General features: G+C 39.4%; 4 protein-coding genes across 5 annotated transcripts in view; all 4 read right to left on the reverse strand.

Annotated features, from left to right (window-relative positions):
- Positions 1-983, reverse strand: part of cntnap2b (contactin associated protein 2b) — a 38,769-nt gene extending 37,786 nt beyond the window's left edge. The window contains exon 1 of the mRNA XM_058074037.2: positions 414-983. Within this exon, the coding sequence (XP_057930020.2) occupies positions 414-486 (73 nt within the window). The 5' untranslated portion in view covers positions 487-983. The remainder of the gene's footprint in view (positions 1-413) is intronic.
- A 27-nt stretch (positions 984-1,010) lies between these two features.
- On the reverse strand, positions 1,011-7,140 carry ccr12a (chemokine (C-C motif) receptor 12a). 2 transcript variants are annotated; one of them, XM_058074061.2, is made up of 3 exons: positions 7,061-7,140; positions 6,137-6,277; positions 1,011-3,072 (listed from the first exon to the last, which is right to left on the reverse strand). In XM_058074061.2, exons 2-3 carry the CDS (start codon positions 6,244-6,246, stop codon positions 1,977-1,979), a joined length of 1,206 nt encoding a protein of 401 aa, XP_057930044.2. In that variant the 5' UTR covers positions 6,247-6,277; positions 7,061-7,140; the 3' UTR covers positions 1,011-1,976. The 2 variants fall into 2 exon arrangements, with proteins under 2 accessions (XP_057930044.2, XP_057930054.2); XM_058074071.2 differs by lacking the exons at positions 6,137-6,277; positions 7,061-7,140 and adding an exon at positions 5,895-5,998 and having other exon boundaries at positions 1,012-3,072.
- A 28-nt stretch (positions 7,141-7,168) lies between these two features.
- Positions 7,169-9,899, reverse strand: coa1 (cytochrome C oxidase assembly factor 1). The gene is made up of 5 exons (XM_078794790.1): positions 9,859-9,899; positions 9,185-9,305; positions 8,430-8,581; positions 8,287-8,363; positions 7,169-7,534 (listed from the first exon to the last, which is right to left on the reverse strand). Exons 2-5 carry the CDS (start codon positions 9,276-9,278, stop codon positions 7,438-7,440), a joined length of 420 nt encoding a protein of 139 aa, XP_078650916.1. The 5' UTR covers positions 9,279-9,305; positions 9,859-9,899; the 3' UTR covers positions 7,169-7,437.
- Positions 9,900-10,876: 977 nt separating this feature from the next.
- Positions 10,877-20,835, reverse strand: blvra (biliverdin reductase A). Its single transcript, XM_058074391.2, has 7 exons — positions 20,661-20,835; positions 17,347-17,466; positions 17,134-17,253; positions 16,431-16,528; positions 14,797-14,904; positions 14,309-14,477; positions 10,877-13,368 (listed from the first exon to the last, which is right to left on the reverse strand). The coding sequence occupies exons 2-7, from the start codon at positions 17,463-17,465 to the stop codon at positions 13,113-13,115; spliced, it is 870 nt and encodes a 289-aa protein (XP_057930374.2). The 5' UTR covers position 17,466; positions 20,661-20,835; the 3' UTR covers positions 10,877-13,112.
- Between the last annotated feature and the right edge of the window lie 928 nt (positions 20,836-21,763).

The raw sequence follows: 21,763 nt of genomic DNA on the forward strand, positions 1-21,763 counted from the left end.
GCTTTGCTTTGTCAGCTTTACACTTTCTTCCACGGTTGCAGAGTCCGACTGACGTATACGGATATGGCCCTGCAAAATAGAATATCATATCCCATACAAGAAACATATGACAAATATTGCTTACCAAAATAATGGTCAGATCCGATAAACAAATTGATGTTCACTGCTCTTTCTGTTTGTGTGTGTGTGTGTGTGTGTGTGTGTGTGTGTATACTGTATATCACTTATTTCAAACTGAGCAGGCCTGCTTTGATTGGATGACAGGTGACATGAAATGATCATTTGAAATAATATAAAACTATATAGATGATAATCATGAAGTCAAATGAAACCTTTTCGTTTATCATCACTGGTATACTCCAATAAAAAGCCAGCTAATTAATTCTGTTATGTGTGCGTTTAAGATGACTTACGTGAAACAGAGGATGCAGCCTTGCAGGTGATGATGATGCTACACAGGACTGGCAACAGCAAAGAAGACATCATTATCGGATAGACCAAAAAACTCACAATGCTGATATTTCCCGTGTGAGCCCGTGATATTTTTTTGTGTTGTCCGGTGGAAAAAAGCTTATTTTCTGTTGTAGTTCCGAGACAATGGTGATATTTTGTGTTGTTCGGTGACACAGCAAGAAGCTAGCTCTTTCTTCCCACCGCTGAAAGGTAGGATCAACCAACTTCCCGCCCTGATGGTATTCTTATGCATTCTTAACAACGTTCTATGATTAAAAATGAACGGTAATCAGGGCGGTAATGTGTTTTTGTACTCCCTTCAGGAAAGCAAACACATGTTGTGGTTTGCCTTGAATGCCACGCAAGATTTCCCACCTTATTCATTTAGTATTGTATCGACACACACCCCTATCGCTACTACATTGGTACAGTCCACCTCTCATCCAAAACAGATGGGCCAATATGGACCCTTGGGAACAACACAACCATGAAAGGTTCTTAGAAGGTAATCAAAAATAAAAAAAATAATCACAATCTTTCCAATGCTACAAATGTTTTAAAAAATCTTTACTATAATTAATAATTACAATATATATAATTATTAAGTGTTTGTAATGTTTGGTTGTGTCCATATCAGTATATAATATATTGAAAAAGACCTTTATAGGCATATGTACCCTCTATCACCCCTCAACCATTTTTATTATTTTTATGACACTTATTTAAGGAATACTACTCGAAATGAAGCATGGATATCCTTTAGAGTCACCAGTGTACAGCTGGCATTGAAAGCATCATTTAATATCCCTTGAGAGTATTTGCACAGTCTGGTTTTCAGCATCAATTATGTTTAACTGTGAAACGGTTTAAGTATTTTTGTTATAGGAACACAAGTGCACCTTGTTGTGGCTGACTGAATGACCTCTATTTGTGTGTGCCATGGTGCTAAGGTGCTTTTAATGTACGCCCCTTTTATTTCTGGGTGCTACTCTGCTTGTCAAACACACTTGCGCAAACCAATATCAACAATATCACAAAAAATATTTGGCAGTTTTACAGTTAACATTGGGAACAAACGTGTATACATTTGATCATATTACTTAAGATCAATTTTGCATCTCAGCACACAACTATGATGCGTTCAGGACAGCTGTACAAAGTGTGACATTTCAACACTTGAGGAAAAAAACAGTGAAACAAAATTGAGTTATTTTTTACCAATGCTACATGGTTGCTGTACATTTATATGTTAGCTACATCGGGTGAATGAGATTGATGAAAAAATAAAATATTATTATGCTGAGTAAGGAATCCACTGTGCAAAAATGACACGATACGTGACAATCAGCAAAGAACGTATACTGGAAGATGTACAGGTACAGTACTTTGGGGGGGCTATTTGTACTCATATATTTTTTGGTGTGGCCAAAATACTACTTAATAATAATAATAAGTACTTGTTTCATTTGATCGAATTAAAAAAGTAGTGGCTTGCAGTTTGGACACCCTTGGCTAAGCTTTATCTAGTACTCGTTATCGGAATGCGGCGTCCTCTGTGACGTGGATCTGGTACTCTGGCTGCTGAGACTGAAGCGTCTCCCCAAACACGGGATTTTCTTGGCGAGCATTCTTTTAAAGTGACTCTGGAACTTCTTGCCCACGAAGGTGTAGAAGACTGGACTGATGCAGCAGTACAGGTAGGCTACGTTACGTGTTACAAACATGGCGTAGTCCAGCTTATTGGCGTCGTCGCACCGCTCTTCTGTCTCGGTGTTCTGTATGGCTTGGAGGAGGATGACAATGTTGTAGGGGGTCCAACATATGAAGAAGGTGAAGATGATGACGAATATGAGCTTAATGGCGCGGCATTTCTCTTTCATGCGTGTGGACAGGATGCGGATGGTGATGCTGATGTAGCAGTACGTCACCATGAGGAGAGGGAGCAGGAAGAACATAAGGAACTGTTGGTAGTAGCTGACCAGGCGCCAGAAGGCCATGGTTGTCGCCGAGTACCCGGACTCCTCACACATTAGTCCATTGGATTGACTCTCAAACACGTTCTGGAAAACTAGCTCCTTGACGCTGGCTAACATACTAACACACCACACCACCACGGAAGAAACCACCGCGTAGCTCCTCTTCCTGCTCCTGGCAGCCGCCACCGCATGAACCACCGCCAGGTAGCGATCAAAAGTCATAAGCGTGAGGAAGAGTATGGAGCTGTAGAAGCCAATGAAGTAGGCGCTGCTCACCATCTTACACAACACGGCACCAAAAACCCACTCAGACTGATGATAGGTGGCCCAGAAGGGGAGGCTGGAGGCGAAGAGGATGTTGGAGAGCACCAGGTTGAGCAGGAAGATGTTTGTCACCGTGTTGAGCTTCTCGTACTTGAAGATGATGTAGAGGACCAAGCCGTTGCCCAGGTAACTCAGGATGAAGTTGACATAGCAGAACACCGGGTTGAATTGGGAGCCGAAGAGATTGACGTACTTCTTGTCGCACAGTTTAACAGTGTCGCTCTGCACATAGCTCGGGTCATACGTCATGTCAAAGTTATTCAGAAGCTCCTCGAGGAGAGAATATTGGCCTTCACCCGTGTTCATGGCTGGGATCGTCCTGCAGAACACAAGGAACAATAATAATAATTGGTTTGATTTGTATAGAAAACAAGGAACGTACAGTAAATGCTTCATCTTGTTGACCTGCTGGCGCTGGAGACGGGCCAACTGACCCCCACTGAAAACAGCGCTAGCTAACCAGCTAAAGGGCCAAGGTGTCACCTCATGGTCAGGGACCGAGGTTTGCCTACCTGTCTTTGAACAGCCATTCACTGCTTCCAATATGAATAACAACTGAGGATGTTCCGATACCGATCCCCGTAATCCAGCAGAGAAATCAGACGATACCGATACCAATGCCGATTTTTTTTTTGTCTTGAGAGAGCCGCTTTTACAAAATGGCCGATTTTACAAGAGGCCGATTTATTGGCCAATAAATGTTACCAAATGTGAACACATTTTTGGCAACATTAATTAGTGAAAACCTGAATGAAAAGCAAGTTTATCCTCCTCTGCTGCGCCCCTCCAGCCGCATACGCTGCCTTTTGAGGCACAGATGCACCCGACTGCCTCTTCTGGGCTCGGAGAGGAGATACAATATCAGTGTGATATCAGTGTGCACAACGCCGGTTTTAAGCACGGCGCAAACGCAAACGTCCGACGCGTCTGACACACAACCAAAGTTCCTCCTGCACTAAAAGGGCTACATCGTGTCTGCATGTTCCCAAATCCGTACTGAGGTGGTACTCATCCCCACAGATTTGCCCAGACTTGCAAGTACAGCGGGAGCATCGAAAACTCACCCAACCCTGCCAAGTGCTCTATGAAGCAAGTATCCGCCGATATTAATACCGTGTTTTTTCACTGGTATCGGCCAATCCCAATCAGTGGCAGATAGATCGGCGGAGTCCAAATAAAAACCATTGAAAACATTCATTCATTCATTTTCTACCGCTTTTTCCTCATGAGGGTCGCGGGGGTGCTGGAGCCTATCCCAGCTGTCTTCGGGCAAGAGGCAGGGTACACCCTGGACTGGTGGCCAGCCAATCACAGGGCACATATAGACAAACAACCATTCACACTCACATTCATACCTATGGACAATTAGGAGTCACCAATTAACCTAGCATGTTTTTGGAATGTGGGAGGAAAACGGAGTACCCAGAGAAAACGCATGCACGGGGAGAACATGCAAACTCTGTGGAATCGAACCCTGGTCCTCCTAGCTGTGAGGTCTGCGTGCTAACCACTCTTCCACCGTGCCCCCCGAAAACAAAACAAAGAAACTTTATTCTTTTGAATGTCAATGTTGTTGAATTAGTCTTTTCATGTCACAAACAAATCTGAGCTGCCTCTCTTTAAAACGTCATACGATGGCAAAGCCACATTATTCTTTTAATATCATAAAACGGAGCTGGCTTCGTCTTTCTTAATCAAGATGCAACTGTATGCGGTACAAAAGACAAGAAGGAGCAACTTTTGTCTTTTTTTCTGTTTTGCATTGTGTTCCCTTGCTGTACCCAAAACAAACCGTGGCCTTAACAAAGTACCAAAGCGTGGTGATGATGGAAAGAAGAGGATCTGCAAAGCGTTGATGTACTAATTATACTTCGATATATCCTGCGTGGCGGAGTAGAGTGTGTTGTGTACGTGTTATTGTTACTCCCTTCAAAAAGAGAAGTGAAAATGCTGACATGTCCTGACTCTCCCATGGAGTGTGCAATACCATTCTTCCCAAAAATGACGCATTAGGACTTGAGACATTATTACTCTTTATTAAGTAACCGCTGGCAGCTAATTCCCAAACCAAGTGAGGATAAGCGGTATAGAAAATGGATGGATGGAATAGAAATGAAAGGATGCAGGTCATTAAATGTGCCAAAAAACAATCCAATGAAGGTCAATATGATATGATACTATATATCCATAATGCAACCTGGAAGCCATTTTTGGCCCATTGCTGTTTTTTTTTATTAGCCTGCTTTCAACAAGGAAAAAAGGGGTAAGAAAAATAGCAAAAATGTAAATCAGCAGTGATTCTGTAGTCAGAATATGTAAGTCAAAAAGATGTAATCTGATAAAAAGAGGTCATAATTTGCCAAGAATAACATGGTAGTGTTGTGAGAAATTTTTTTTTTAAATAATTTAATTTTTATAAAATTTTATTTGAGTACCATCAAAGAAATATTAAAGAAAAAAAGATGTCATGGTTGTAATATTTAAAGAAACTAAATAATAATTGTGACAGGAAGACTGTGTGTTGACCCAGCCATTGGAAAAGATTCTTGAAATGATCAATTTTTGTTTTTAAAATCCTAAACAATTTGATTCATATGAGGAAAATCCAGTTTCAAAATAGCTTCAAAATAAAAATATGGCCTCAAAGTTTCTACTGTAGTATTAAGAAAAAGAATAAGGAAAAATACAAGAATAAAGTCATATTCAATTCATGTTATGAGTGTCATTTTAGTAGCATAGAGTTGAAGTAGTACAGCAAAAATATATGTTTATATATTCACTAGCTAACACGTAGTGAAGTCATAGTCATATCCTGTTTACTGGACATATTTGACTTCCGACAGATAACAGATAATATGCGCTTTTCTCTTGCATTGGGTGTCCCTCATTCCACGTTAGCATTAATTACCAGTGTTATCTTTTCACAAGCACCATCTCAGACACTCAATAAAAACATCATCCTTGGCCATTTCTCTGTGTACCATTTTTGGTCAGAGGTTGATGAATCTTTGATGAAATGAGGTTACCATTCGCCCACTAAACAAATGAAAATGACCTTTTCACCACCCTGCCCTTGTCAAACACACACGTTTCAAACAAGGACAGTGACTTTGAAATACTTTCACCCCAGATACAACTCACCAATGCTGATTTTTAAAGAAGGCAGGGAGACTTCAGAAGGTCAGTCCGGCATCCACAGGGGACGTACACACACTGGTACGTGTCTGCTGTGTGTGTGTGTGTGTGTGTGTGTGTACTCCAGCATGTACTCATTTGAAACCACTGGTTGCAAGTTCACTTCATAGTGCTGATATGAGTGGGGGGGGGGGGGGTTGATGTGTTTGATGTGTGTGTGTGTGTGTGCATACATACATACTACATACTTGGATATATATACAAGTTGGATCAGCCTGTAGCGTGTTTTTTCCACTTTCATTTTGACAATAACTCCAAGTCCAGGCCTCCATGGGTACATTTGATTTTCATGGATCATTTTTGGATGATTTTGTTGTCAGCACATTCAACTATGGAAAGAAGAAAGTATTTCATCAACATATTTCATTCATCCAGATGATACTACAATGTGTATCATAAAACTATATATATATATATATATATATATATAGATAGATATACATTCATTCATTCATTTTCTACCGCTTTTTCCTCACGAGGGTCGCGGGGGTGCTGGAGCCTATCCCAGCTGTCTTTGGGCGAGAGGCGGGGTACACCCTGGACTGGTCATATATATATATATATATACATATACATACATGCCGGCGGTCTAGTGGTTAGCGCGCAGACCTCACCGCTAGGAGACCAGGGTTCAATTCCACTCTCGGCCATCTTTGTGTGGAGTTTGCATGTTCTCCCCGTGGATGCGTGGATTTTCTCCGGGTACTCCGGTTTTGTCCCACATTCCAAAAACATGCTAGGTTAATTGGTGACTCCAAATTGTCCATAGGTATGAATGTGAGTGTGAATGGTTGTTTGTCTATATGTGCCCTGTGATTGGCTGGCCACCAGTCCAGGGTGTACCCCGCCTCTCGCCCGAAGACAGCTGGGATAGGCTCCAGCACCCCCCGTGACCCTCGTGAGGAAAAAGCGGTAGAAAATGAATGAATGAATATATATATATATATATATATATATATATATATATATATATATATATATATATATATAGAATGATTACATTTATATATTTTATAGTACTTAACGTTTTGGCGTCACAGGCCCAGATATACACACATTTCATATGCAAATAATACACAGAGTGTAAATATGTTCTATTTTATGATGCATACCAAAGTTTAATCACACAAATGAGGTCATCAATGTCTGGGCCATCAACAGCAAACTGAAGGACACTATGAATAAAGAAACCGTTTAGTAAGCACCAGCGTGTCAGCTTGAGAAGCTGTGTGCTATGACGACATCCATGAGCGTACTATGTTGTGTGTGTTGTGTGTGTGTTGTGTGTGTGCCAGGAAGAGGAAACTGTGGTTAACACAGTCGGTGAAAGTGTGTGTTCTCTTGTCCGCACACAGAGGGGATCATTTTGTCCCACATTTCTTCCAGTTATGACATTGACTCAAGATGCTCACGTTTAAAAAGAAAGGTGAAAGGTTGAATGATAACAGACGTTGTTGCAGGTTCGAATTGCATGTTTTCTCCAAATTTGTCACGGGGCGACTTCTGCCCACACTGGTGACGGAGCGTTCATCAGGTTGATGGTCTGTCCTTCTTTCAGCCTCAGAACGGCCATCTTAACACTCCATCTGCGGGGATGAACACCGACATACAAGTTTTTAGCACAAACTCATGCCTGCCTCAGGCATGGGTGTCCAAAGTGCAGTCGGGGGCCAAGTTCCAAAGACAGCATTCATTGACATTATAGTCACTGGCCACATTTACCAGAGAGCGACGCGAAATTGATGTAGATGACTTGGTTACACAGCGGCCTGCACCAAGAGCAGACCAAATATGAGCCAATACGCCATATTAAGACAGGCTCATGCTCATGTGTGTTACTATAAACCTGAAAGAGCACCAGACAGGAAGTGACATCAAGGGTTCAGAGTTGATTTTCACCTTAGCGTGGCTAACTGCAGCAAAAATAGCACCATTATGGTCATTTGTACACCCTTTGTATTGAGTTGTGGACTCCTGTAGAGCAGCTACACACAATAACCCACACGGAAAGCTTTCCAGATCTTCCAGAATCCGCACCTATTCCAGCGGTATTTCTGAAAGCAGTCACATCTAAACAGTTTTATTTCAAATCCTTTGCAATGGTTTACAGAGTGGGCATCTAAACCTATTGGTAATACTGGGCCCAGTAGTATTTTTCCTACTGCCGTTATGGATGCATGAGTGCTTTGCACTGGTTCGATTCTTCGAAAGGACTCATTAGGACAACCTAAAATGTAGGATGTGAACGCCGGAACCAACAATTCATTAATACAACAATGTGTGCCTGCATAAATGTCACGAAATATGGTACTATTACAATACTCAACGGTGTACTAACCTGTTGGTTTCGGGGCCTCTGACTGAACTTGTATATAAATAGCCTCCAGTTTTGGAGCCGGTCACTGGGATCTTGATCTGTAAAAACAGGGAAGTTGTTGTCAAGGTCTGTAAAGGTCAAATATTAGCAAATGACCCTGTTACCTGTGCTGTTTGTTGATCTATTTGATTGTGTCTGTCTGTCAGATGGATGTTGTGAACCTTTAAAGGTGGAGCCCCCAAACTTTCCATGGCTACCGTACACACCTGCAACTTCTGCACAGCCAGTTTGTGGTAGTCCGACTCAGCAAATTTCTCTTATAGCACACAAAACACAAATGACAAGGCTTGTTGAAGCAAAACATGTTCCTCCTTAATAAAAAAAAACACCAAAATGTACTATATGCTTTTTTGGGTATATAAGCATCATTATTACATGCAATCATATTCACTTACTCATCCTTTAATATGATGATGAATTAAATACCACTTGCAGTTGAATGAGTGTCCAGCTAGTGTTCCTTTCCTGTGGATTTGGCGCCCTCAGCAGGAGATACAAGGTACTGTATAAACTCTGCTGTATTATGCTGCTATTTTATGCTTTATTATAACATATTTACACCATGTGTAGTATGACATATTCATACAATGTTTGTACCATGTATATTACCAATAATAACCAGTAAATAAACCCTCTTTTCTGAAAAAAAACGGCTATTTTGGAGGTAAACAGTACACATTTCCAGGTTTTTCCAACAAATAGACATTATTTTTAATCAAAAATCGGGAAATGTGCAGGTATCCAGTGTAATTGTGTGAAATTGTTGGATGAGACAGCTGTGTAAAAAGGTAAAGAGCCAAACTTGCACCATTTGGAGTGTTATCATCAGTAAGTATATCTTTGAGTACAGTGTACTTACTCTGCATCAGATAGTACATAGTGCTGACCCCTCCTCCTGTCAGTAAGGTGGTGAAAATGGTGAGCTGTTGCAGTTTACTGGTGGGAACCCCCATTTTGCATGTACCACACCTGGCTTCACACTGACAGAAAGACAGAAAAATCACTTGCAGTGATCACTTATGTCACAGACCATGTTTGGATAGCATCAAGTTATGAAACTTCAGATAAAAACTCAAACATCTTAAAAATGCTACTATTCTAATGTTACCATGCTAGCCATGCTAACACCTAGCATGATAGTGCAATGTACTAGGAAGGCTAAAATGTCCCGAATAAATTGAGAATATTGACTTTGGAACATGCCCTGTGATTGGCTGGCCACCACTCCAAGATGTACCCTGCCTCTCGCCCCAAGTCAACTGGGATAAATCACAAATTAATTCAATTATCAAGTAAAATAGTAATAATAATCGCATGACTGACCATGACATTTGCCCTTGAACATTTTCGTAACGATATACAGTAGATATATTACACTATACATTACTTACACTGCTTGAGACGTGTAAAACGCCTCGTGGATAACTAGATATGACCGAAACGGAGATAATATTATTTCTTTCCTAGACTTTTTGTTTTCTGCCTTTGGAATAATCCGCTATTTGTTAAATGTGACATTTGAACAGACGTTACCTGTTATTCCTCACGAGGACGAATCTGCTTCCGCAAACGTCACAGTCGGCAAGCATGCGCTCCAATCATTCACAGCGGTGTGCCGGTCCATGTCAGGGTGGGCGGGTACTACTTTTAAATATACATCCATAACATCTTTATTTCACCTATAGTTGTATAAATACATCTCAATTACTAGACTATATATTATGTAACATAAATATGAACTAGATATTATATTATATTACTAATTTATAGTATATGATTATTTATTCTAAATTATTTAAATTATTTGTACAAGTTACTGTTTACGCTGTACATTGTTCATATTTGATGTCATCTATTTATTCTCCACATTGTTATTTATTATTTATTATTATATGGGAGCCAGGCAACGACATTTTGTTGGCAATTTCACTGCTGTGTTATTGTGCAATGACAATAAAGTCTGTCTATCTATCTATCCATCTATCTATCTATCCATCTATCTATCCATCTATCCATCTATCTATCTGTAATGACATGTATTTTATTGAATATATTTGTAATCACAGTACATACGACGTGATTAATTTTATTTGAAAAAATGTATATTTTTTCATTGATACTTTTTGATACTTTTTCATTGATACAATGGTTGAAAACATTGAAGGTGAAGTTGAATATTTCTATATTTGTATTTCCCCAAAAAAGTCTGTTTCTAAGTTTCTATCTTATCTATACAATTCAGCCCAGTGTGGGTGGGGTTGTGCTCTAACTGAACTCCCCTACAAAGGAAGACCAAAAAACACCCTGTGGAATACCAAATGAATTAGTAATATTAGCATTCGTACAAATTAGTATTATTTCAGTCATCTTTGTATCAACATTTATGGAGGTTTTTTTTAATGCATGTTATTGTACGTTTAAAATAATAAAAAACAGCTTCAGGCACTTTTAAATGAAGTGACATATACTAACATGAAGATATTTTGACATGGTGACACTTTAGGTGTTCAAAAATGTCCTATACAACTTTGGGCTAAGTCCCTAAGTGATGTGTAGAAAACAATTTGGAAAGGTTCTCATGGGACTATCCCAAACTGGAAGTGTGTCAGGTAAGCGAGGTCATGTCTTGGCATTGGACTTTAAACGGCTCTGGCTTTTTATGGGTTAAAAAGTCACAACAAAATTGAAAAATGATACAATTTTTGTAAGAATTACTCTTAGCAACACACATCATTTGAATGTAATTCAATATAAGCCACTGTTATATGTACATGAGGCTAATCATAACAAAGAATGATTGAAAATGATGGCAAGTAGTCAGGCCAGTTTATTAAATATCATGTTTCATGTCAAGTATTCCATTTCTTTGTGGTACAAGTTCCTGTAACAGCGCTAACTCCAGTAATGCCATCATATTAAAATGTTTTGCAGCACATCACTACATAATGAAAATAAATAGATTATGTTTCAAGTAAGATGCACAGAACAGCAGAATGCTGCATACAGCAGTTAGTTAGTCAGTTATTAGCACTATTCAAGCATGTAAAAATGTCCGGGTATCTGTCATACGTAGTTGCAATGGTGCTTTAAGTTGTCCTGTATTCCTCATTACCATGTTATCATTCTATAGTCACTGTCAATAAATAACGAGTTCTCTGGGTTGTGTTCCACTGTATATAATGCACACACGGTATAAAGCAATGCACATTGTTCAAAAATGAACTATGCCTCTAATGTTACTTCAATCACTGAAGTATACTGTGTACTCTGTGTACGAATGTACTGTTGTCTACGGGTGAGCGCATCGATGGAAATATCAATAATATTGATACCCATGATGTTAGTGTCTGGATCCATATAAGCACAATGAGATTAGTATTTTCAGGGGTGGTTGCAACAATCCATAAATCAATAATATTGATATGAGAATGAATAGTGAGAATAGAATCGAGTCCCAAGCCTGGATAAATACATAGGGTTGGGTCAGGAAGGGCATCCGATTTGCCAAACCAATTATGCTAATTGAACGCATGACTTCCATAGCAGAGCGGTCAAGGCCCGGGTTAACAACGACCATCATCGGTGCTGTTCACCTACAGGGTGCTGGTGGAAATTAGGTTACTGTTGGTCAAAGAAGGGGAGGAGGGAAATGTGTCTGTAAGAAGAGAGAAAAGAGAAGCGCCAAGAACCTAGAACTAAGAGTAGGGACTTTGGTTGGATGCACCCCAATATCCATAGTGTCGATACTATGGATATTGGAGTGTGATGATATGAGCTGTTGTTTATTTATTACTGTTATTTATTGATTATTATTATTATTATATGTTGTTTATTTTAATATATACTGTGTGTCAGGGGTCTCAAACTCAATTTACTTGAGGGCCACTGGAGATCGGGTCTGGGTGTGACTGAGCCGCATCATGGTCCCCCCCCCAAAAAAATAAAAAAAAACTTCGCTTTGGTTCCAATTTTCTACAAGAAAAGCTCTGATAAAACATTCCACTGTTCTCAAATATCTTACTTTTTGTTTTTCTACACAAAATAAGATGAAAAAGTAAATAAACAAATCAAGAATAAAGAAAATCAATCAATCAGTAATAAATAAATAAATATAATAATAATAATAATAAATCCTTTAAACTTAAATAGCCAAAAACACATGGGCCGCGTGTTTGAGACCCCTGCTGTATGTGTTTTGTCCGGTTTCCTCCCCTATTCCAAAAACATGTTAGCTTCAAATTGTCCATAGGTATGAATGGGAGTGTGAATGGTTGTTTGTCTATATGTGCCCTGTGATTGGCTGGCCACCAGTCCAGGGTGTACCCCGCCTCTCGCCCAAAGACAGCTGGGATAGGCTCCAGCACGCAACCCTCATGAGGATAAGCACTAGAAAATGAATGAATGTGTTTTGTTGTTGTGTGGTATTTTGTTATATTTTAGGGCTGTCAAAAATGTTAAGAATGCTAATTTATTTCATTAATTATGTCAAATTTGAATCATGGCAAGCCACTCCCCTCTGTTATGAAAGAGGCTTTATGCTGAGAAGATTCTCTCTCTCTTCAGTGTTGATTTCATATAGAGGCAATGCACAGAGTGAACCCTCTTGTCATCCAGCCTGTGTAGCACAGAGACAATTTATCCAGTGCTCATAATTACCGACCTGTTTTTTTCCCCCTGATATATCCATTATCATGACCGGCCTACCTTAATTTCTTATCAATTTACTGACAAAATATGAAACTTGTATGCACGGTGACGTAAAGTACACTCGAACCTGTCAAACCTACTTATTTCTGGCACAGTTGTTGTACTCTCTCTGCAAGCTGCAAACAGTGTAGAACCCTCCATTTCTCTTTCTGGAGATCCTCTGGAGTCACCTGGCCAGTGAGCTTGGAGGAGAAGAGGATCAAGTCCTGCATGAAGAGGCCCACTGATCCTCTGGGTGACGAAGGGATTTGTGTCAGCGTTCCAGAGTCAAAGTGAAAGTTGATATTCTTGGTTCTTCGGAGGCCCGGTCCCCGTTCTTCCGTCCATGTCAACGGTCTAGGGCGCAGATGACATTTTTGCGGAAAGGCATTATTTAACATACTAGCTGAGCGCTATTAACTCGTATTTAATCTTTAGTCCCATTTGAGCACTAATTCTTCGGTGTTGAGTTGTTTGGTACTGACTGTGGGGGCGAAGTTCTCATCCTGTTACTCAAGACTGACTAATAACATCTTTCAGAGGAAACCAGGCGTGTCTTATACGTCACTGACTCAACCATTTGATTCAACTACCACTCTTGCAATTGAATCAGATGAAAATGTCATGTGATCAAGATTGTACCATTCGGAAATGGTCGCAAGCGGCGTCAAGAACCTAAACCAAGGCGAGGAAGGCATGGACGAGTACAAGCTATGTTCAAGCTAACACTATACAGACTCCCCTTATCAAGCATTTTCCTTGATAATGTGTGGCCTTCAGTGAATAAAATGGACGATTTACGACTCCACAGCACTCACAGTAAAAGACTGCAACGTCATCATTTTCACGGACACATGAACCTAAACCGGGGCTGCACGGCGGACAAGTAGTGAGCACTCAGACCTCACAGCTAGGAGACCAGGGTTCAATTCTACACTCCGCCATCTCTGTGTGGAGTTTGCATGTTCTCCCCGTGCATGCGTGGGTTTTCTCCGCGTACTCCGGTTTCCTCCCACTTTCCAAAAACATGCTAGGTTAATTGGCCACTCCAAATTGTCAAAAATCCAGAGAGTTAGTGACCTAAACGGTAGCCTTCAAGTTATTTCCTTTAAACTTAAATAGCCAAAAACGTACCACTTCCACACGGATAGGGAGGATAACTATTAACAGTTATTTAAGCTTTAACATGAACATTAATCAAACGTAATAATTTTTCTGGGTACATGATACCATACAGCATCCATATCAAACTTGCGCGGGCCGCACTAACATTAAACTTTCATATCAAAGTACTCACTTGTTGTCAGCAGTTTGTAGCTGGGCAGTCATCTTGCTGTAGTTTTTACTAGAGTCCTCCTCCATGGTTGCCGCTGTTACGGAAAGCTCCCCAAACAAGTCAACCAACCAGGTGAGGCGAGCGATGCCACTGAATGCCAAGAAACCAAATCCAGGCTTCAGAACACCGCCTTTAAAAAAAACAAAGAAACAGACCAACATATTGTAATTTGGGTCATGTCGGTCCATCCATCTATTGTACAAACTTGGAATGACGAGCCACGTTCACAGAGAGTCCCGTTATAATGTGTTTATCAGCAAGGGCCACATTTATTAGTGGTGGTTTATTCACGAGAGGCATAAATAACATAAATAACCTGTTCTTGTCCATGAAACCACCATTCATAAGATCCAAAACTGCATGCATGAATGTGACATAATGAAGTAGAAGAATCAGCGCTGCTATAAAACTACAAACGTATACATGTACTGCAGTACCAAAGCACAAACCTGTAAAATGAAGACTTCCTTCCTGCAGGATGTTTCCTTGGACCTCTCGCTTCAGCTGCCTGTAATCTTCGGACATAAGCTCGATGTGTTCCTCATGGAGAATAACACCTAACACACAACGTTGACATATGTTTACGTTTAAGAAAAGCCTTTCCGACACAAAATAGAAATAAAACACATTCAACATCAGAAACACTTGTTGCTTGTTTTTTCTCTCAATGTGTTGAAAAAAATGTTGAATTGTCTCCTTAAGATTATTACATACAATTGTCATAGGGGTATATGAACAAAAATGAAAAACGATGAGTGCATAACACTCATAATTACGAGTGCACCTGAACACCTCACAGCACAAGCAGGAAGGAGACAAATAAGTATGTTTGAATGATGACCGCACGGCGGTCGAGTGGTTAGCGTGCAGACCTCACAGCTAGGAGGACCAGGGTTCGACTCCACCCTCGGCCATCTCTGTGTGGAGTTTGCATGTTCTCCCCGTGGATGCGTGGGTTTTCTCCGGGTACTCCGGTTTCCTCCCACGTTCCAAAAACATGCTAGGTTAATTGGCCACTCCAAATTGTCCATAGGTATGAATGTGAGTATGAATGGTTGTTTGTCTATATGTGCCCGGTGATTGGCTGGCCACCAGTCTCTCGCCCAAAGACAGCTGGGATAGGCTCCAGCACCCCCCGTGACCCTCGTGAGGAAAAGCGGTAAAAAATGAATGAATGAATGATGACTTTGCACATCGAGTGTTTCATCTTGAAAATTGTGTTCCAATTCATCCCCGCACGTCCCCGACGGTGACAATCTGGCACTGTGAGTGGAGATTCACTGGAACATGAGGCTTTATTGTTGGTTGTATGTATTTTTGTATTTCAGATCCTGTTAAGAAGGGGTCAGGGATCAGTGGTTTTAGAGTTGGGATTCCGTGATTCTATGGAAAGATTCCAGATAATGGACACTTCAAACTTAACAAGCACGATCAAAACTAGCAAACTGCTGTTAGTGCTGCATTTGGGAATAACAGCAAACACACCCAAAGTATGTGATATTCACAAAAAAACAAAAAAAAACAGACATTGGGCTACATTTTGCACTTTATGAGAAGCACAGTCTGGCGCAGCGGGCCGCACCCACGCCAAATGTAATCTTAACCAATCAAATGAACACCTTTCATTGCCTGGACTGCCACCATGCGTCATTCAGCACATACGCCCCCGGATGGGACATGTCATCTGTTCCTGACAGTTACATTAAACACAGCAGCAGGCTAATCCAGGCATTGGGCTTTTGATCCACCTGTATTCATGCTCTACATCGCCAAATAGGAGAACCTCGGATGGTATATTGAACAAAGAATGAACAGTACAAATATATATCCTACAGTCAGATTTGACATTTTCCAAGTACTTTGCCTTCATTGGAAAAAGGTTGTGGACTCCCTTGGTGTATGAAAAAAGAAATTAGCCATGGCATCTCCATGAAGTGAAAATGCAAGAAAGTATAAAGTAGATCAGGAAATACTTTGAACAAGACTCCAAACTCTTGGCACAAATGAACGTTGGGTTGGACTATGAACACCCCATGGTATCATACTTGTATCATACTTGTATCATACTTGTATCATACTTCACCTTTTTCCTCAGCCAGATTCCAGAGGTCAACGGCAGCCTTGTAGTTGAGCGTCATAGGATACTCCACGCAAACGTGTTTCCCTGCCTGCAAGTACATTCTGATGGTACAGAAAATAAGACCTGACTTTCACATTGATTTAGTGCCTTACGTTGAAGTAGTAGAAATGTGTATTATGAAGTATAAATGACATTTTTAGGTCATTGCTTGTTTTTAGCCTTATGCATTATTTTAGCTCTTTGAAGATTTTAAAAAGATAAATTGCCGTTTATCAACTCCTATAAAATTGGCGGCACAAACCGGAAGTCACTTATGCACTTGGCAGTGGGCGAAATTGCCGTTTATTATCAACACGTATACCGTTTATCAACTCCCAACCACAGCGGAGTGGGTGTGCCTGGAGGCGGGCCGCAGGTGGAATACATTAAAACAGACCGTTTTTGCGGGAACCACAAATCCAAAGAAATACAGCTGAATAGGTGCAGATTCTGGAAGAACTAGAAAGCTTTGTGTGTTGGTTATTGTGTGTAGCTGCTCTATAGGAGTTCACAATTCAATACAAAGGGCTGCAAAATTAGCATAATAATAGGTCCCCTTTAACATTGTGCCAGAATAAGTATAAATACAATTCAAATATTATAATACATTTATAATAATTTGTAAATTATAATACAAAATAAGAATTTTTGAGTCCCTCTCTGTTACCTGACACTGTCCTCATGTGAGAAATTCTCGGTGCAGATGAACGCGACTTGAATGTCACTTCTGTTCAGAGCCTCCTCTTTGGAGATCTGACTAACTCCTTGCTGACTCTCCAGGCGTCTTCTGTTGACAAAATGTTGCAACGTGACCATAAATGTGGAACGATTTGTAGTACCAGTGTGTGTGTGTGTGTGTGTGTGTGTGCATGTGTGTTACCTGGATATGAATCCTCTGACTGCGAGTTTCTCGGCAGAGCTGCCTTGCAGTGGAGTCAACATATCTCTGATCCTCACCCCACCTGCGATTCCAAAGCCCACCACCACTGCTCCAAACATACTGTCAGAAAGAACGAATGTGAAGAATAATTCATAAATTATCAAGTTCCTTTGAGGAGACCAGTAAAACCAGTTCACCCAAAAACAAAACAATGTGGTCTATTGCTTACATCAGTCAAAAATGGCATCCTGAAGAGGAACTCAACTACGTAGTAGCACAGGGGTGGCAGATATTTTGACTTGTGGGCCGCATTGAGTTAACAAAATTGTCTGTGGGGCCAGAACATATTTAACACACACAAGCACTATTTTATGATTATAATTTTCCTTGAATTATTTGTCTAATTTTATCTGTAAAAGTGTTATAATATCAGCTGTATCAGGAGCAATTTAAATATCAGACCACATCAAAATATATAATTTAATTTGACAGTTTTGTTGTTTTTTTTACTAAATAAATAATAATAATATTTTATAAAATGTATAAATATATGAAAAATAATAAATTAAATTAAATTAAATTAAATTAAATTAAATTAAATTAAATTAAATTAAATTAAATTAAATTAAATTAAATTAAATTAAATTAAATTAAATTAAATTAAGCGGCACGGCAGTCTAGTGGTTAGCGCACAGACCTCACAGCTAGGAGACCAGGGTTCAATTCCACCCTCGGCCATCTCTGTGTGGAGTTTGCATGTTCTCCCCGCTAGGTTAACATGCTAGGTTAATTGGCCACTCCAAATTGTCCATAGGTATGAATGTGAGTGTGAATGGTTGTTTGTCTATATGTGCCCTGGGATTGGCTGGTGACCAGTCCAGGGTGTATCCCGCCTCTCGCCCAAGACAGCTGGGATAGGCTCCAGCACCCCTGCAACCCTTGTGAGGAAAATGATTAAATTAAATTAAATTGAATTGAATTGAATTGAATTGAATTGAATTGAATTGAATTGAATTGAATTGAATTGAATTGAATTGAATTGAATTGAATTGAATTGAATTGAATTGAATTGAATTAAATTAAATTAAATTAAATTAAATTAAATTAAATTAAATTAAATTAAATTAAATTAAATTAAATTAACATCCAACTTACAAGTCATGTTGCCAGTTTCTATGTTAAAAGTTGAAATACTTAGAAAGCAACTGGCGGGCCGGATTCAAACGCTTTGTGGGCCGCATGTGGCCGCCGGGCCGTAGTTTGCCCACCCCTGACATAAGCCGAACAGTAGTGATGTTACAATAGTTGCCGGGGCTTCAAAGCGTGTACTGAGAATTTATGATATCCGAAGCCTCGCTGCCCGGCTGTACCATGTGACGGATTCGGGAAGTGGTTCCGAATATGTTGCCATGTTTGCCATGACACTCAGCAATATTAACCCCTCAGGCTTAAACATTAAAATGTGGGCTTTTGTGGTGAGAGTCAGTCAGTTGAGCGTGCGGATAGTGTTTGTCGATAGTTTGGAGGGTTTGGTTACTATGGTTACGTTAGCTTGGAGTTCAGAGACAGAAGATATGGATGGCGCCAGCTAGAAAGAGGAACATTTTGACTTGATCAGTCTGAATAAATAAGCCAAATCAAACACTATTAAGAGATGGTATGTTTACATTTCAAAACCTGTATTTTCACTGTTTCTCGTTATTATTGAAATGTGAAGGGCTTATTGTGTTTCAAGGAGTTGGGGTACAATAATGACACTAAATCCACGTTCAGGCATTACCGTCCCTCGTGAACATAAAGATGAAACCGGACCTTCACCCATCTGTGGTAAGGTTAATATTACTACATTATAATATGAATATATTACAGTATAACTAAAACATCTTTTCCAGGTTGACTTAGTATGTTCATTGTGCAAATGAAAGATCACACCTTTTATCAGCCACAAAAAAACAAGTTGGATGAGGCCCTTGTTGACACATTTGTCAAAAATACATAACCCTAAAGCATAGTGGAGATGTATAAAAAAAAAAACACTGAGGTCATTTCAGGTGACATAAAACCATGATGAATCACATGATATTGAAGCATTTATGGACAATAAAACATTCAGCATTTTATATATACTGTATATTTTATCTTACACTTTGTCGATTAATCATTTGGTTATACAATTTTTTGTAGTACATAATCATTTCCGCCATCTCTATGTGGAGTTTGCATGTTCTGCACTCGTTTTTTTTTCGGGTACTCCGGTTTACTCCCACATTCCAAAAACATGCTAGGTTAATTGGCCACTCCAAATTGATGACGACGACAAGTTACGACGCTGCTCCTATATGTAACGATGCTAACTTGCTAATTAGGTAAAACGGTTATGTTTCATTAATGTTCATGTTAGTTTAAATAATAAAGTTTAAATAACTGTTAATACTGTACTGTTTCTCCACCCACTAATTATATTTGGTTTCTTAACTTGTTCTTATTTTTTTTGTTTTTCTTGTTTTATTATTTTATTTATTGATTACTGATAGATTGATTTTTCTTTATTTTGTCGTCTTATTTTGTGTAGTAAATAAAAGTTAACATATTTGAGAACAGTGGAATGTTTAATTAGAGCTTTTCTTGTGGAAAACCAGAACCAAAGCAGTGAAAAAGTGTAGGTTATAGCAGAAGCAAAAGCATTGAAGATAGTTTTTTTTAATTTTATTTTTCAGTTTTTAATAAATGTGTTTTTTTAACCTGATTTGCCCCAAGCCTCACCCAGACCCTCCAGCTTCAGTAGCCCCCCAGTTAAATTGAGTTTAGACCCCTAATCGACAATAATAATGTATATCCATAGGATCCATACAGATGAATGTATACTGTCCCGTTTATGAAAACATATTCATTTTGATTCTGTGAAATTAAGCAGGACAGATTTCTATTTCAGATGTTTTGTCAGTTACTTTGGTTGTTTATCCCCCCAAAATAAATGATTGAACAATTTACAACATCTTACTAAAGACTACAGTCAAAATAGTATAAATAAAATATAAAATAGTAGAAAATAATCACCACTCAGAAATCAAATATATACAATATCGAATAAGCACGACATCGCCAGACACGAAGACAATCTAGATGTCAATTTTCTTAATTACCAGGCAGTTAGTAAGACTAAATATGTTAGTTTTATCTTTGAAAGGAAACGCAAATACGGAAAATTCATTCATTAACTTCCACCTCGTTGATAACATTGGTAAATATCGTTCATGAAATATCCTTTTATCACTGCTTCAACATTTAAGTCTTTTAAGTCAGGGTGTTCTTACCTTTTCACGGCTCCCTTTGTAACTCACACCGGAAGCAGATGTTGATAAACTCGATTTATATTCACCCTTGCTAAATGCTAAAGCTAAAGCTAGTAGTTTGGGTTTGTTCTGTAGTGTCTACAATGAAGACAACCTTAGCTGTTCTCCGTTCAACACTTTACCACGCTCAGTGTTATACAACAGCCATAGGGGCGGCACGATTCTAATAGATATAGCGTCGATACCAGAGGCTATGTCGATTGGTATCGGGTCGATATTCTTTTTATAGAAGACATTTGTTTAGTACTTATGCGCGTATAGACACAGGACCTGAATTGAAAAGGGGTTCTTCGTAGCCAAAATATGTAAGTTGTACTTTTTAACAAAATATATTATAAATATTATAACTATTGATTATAGATAATGCATTTTTGGCCGATACGAGTATGATACCAGTACATTTCGTCATTATCCGTATTGGTGTTTAAAGAAAATGCTCATTATGTATTCATACTTCAAGCTCTGTGATTGGCCAATCCTACACAGGGACCCGCCTCTCTCGAGACAGGCGGCAGCCATAGAGGAGCTCAGCTGCTTCACACGTGCAATCGGGAAGTTGAAAATGGCCCGGCGTTTGTCACAATGTCTCCACTTTATTAGCTTTTCTTCAGCTCGCCTGTATTTTGCTTTGTATCTAAAGTTACTTGTTCCGTAACATGCGCGTTTGTGCTGCGCAGACACTCAATACATATAACTGGCACTGACTGGACATAACATTAGGTACACTTAGGTACACAAGAGCGTGTATGCTTAAACGAGCCATACATCAATACATCAATATTACTCCCCTCTCAATGTTGCAGTATTCTCCTTGTTTCATAACTACACGGTGCAACTGCTTGGAATACTGAATTGGGTGCTTCTGTGGAAAAATACAGGCAGCAAGGCTGACATTTGTTATGTTTATTGCCATGTTTGCATGAATCAAATTTCACACAGATCATGAATATGAAATAATTATATGTAGACAGTGTGTGTGTGTGTGTGTGTGTGCAGGGTGGAAAATAAATGATATTGGAAAGCAACATCAAATAAGGGATATGAATAATTTAATTTGTATGTGA

Source organism: Doryrhamphus excisus, linkage group LG11 (assembly GCF_037039965.1).
Source record: "Doryrhamphus excisus strain RoL-2023G ecotype Guam linkage group LG11, RoL_Dexc_Guam_v1.1, whole genome shotgun sequence".
Lineage (NCBI taxonomy): Eukaryota > Metazoa > Chordata > Actinopteri > Syngnathiformes > Syngnathidae > Doryrhamphus > Doryrhamphus excisus.

What these genes read in the sequence shown, in the direction of transcription:
- coa1 (XM_078794790.1), bottom strand. Translation starts at nt 9,278, where the DNA reads ATGGGGGTTCCCACCAGTAAACTGCAACAGCTCACCATTTTCACCACC. An exon ending in TATGTACTATCTGATGCAGA is followed by an intron (nt 8,582 to 9,184) that starts GTAAGTACACTG and finishes GTGTGCTATAAG; the next exon opens with AGAAATTTGCTGAGTCGGAC. An exon ending in AGAGGCCCCGAAACCAACAG is followed by an intron (nt 7,535 to 8,286) that starts GTTAGTACACCG and finishes TCATCCCCGCAG; the next exon opens with ATGGAGTGTTAAGATGGCCG.
- blvra (XM_058074391.2), bottom strand. Translation starts at nt 17,465, where the DNA reads ATGTTTGGAGCAGTGGTGGTGGGCTTTGGAATCGCAGGTGGGGTGAGG. An exon ending in TCACATGAGGACAGTGTCAG is followed by an intron (nt 16,529 to 17,133) that starts GTAACAGAGAGG and finishes CTGTACCATCAG; the next exon opens with AATGTACTTGCAGGCAGGGA. An exon ending in CTACAAACTGCTGACAACAA is followed by an intron (nt 13,369 to 14,308) that starts GTGAGTACTTTG and finishes TCTGCGCCCTAG; the next exon opens with ACCGTTGACATGGACGGAAG.
- ccr12a (XM_058074061.2), bottom strand. Translation starts at nt 6,246, where the DNA reads ATGATCCATGAAAATCAAATGTACCCATGGAGGCCTGGACTTGGAGTT. An exon ending in CAACTTGTATATATATCCAA is followed by an intron (nt 3,073 to 6,136) that starts GTATGTAGTATG and finishes TGTGTTCTGCAG; the next exon opens with GACGATCCCAGCCATGAACA.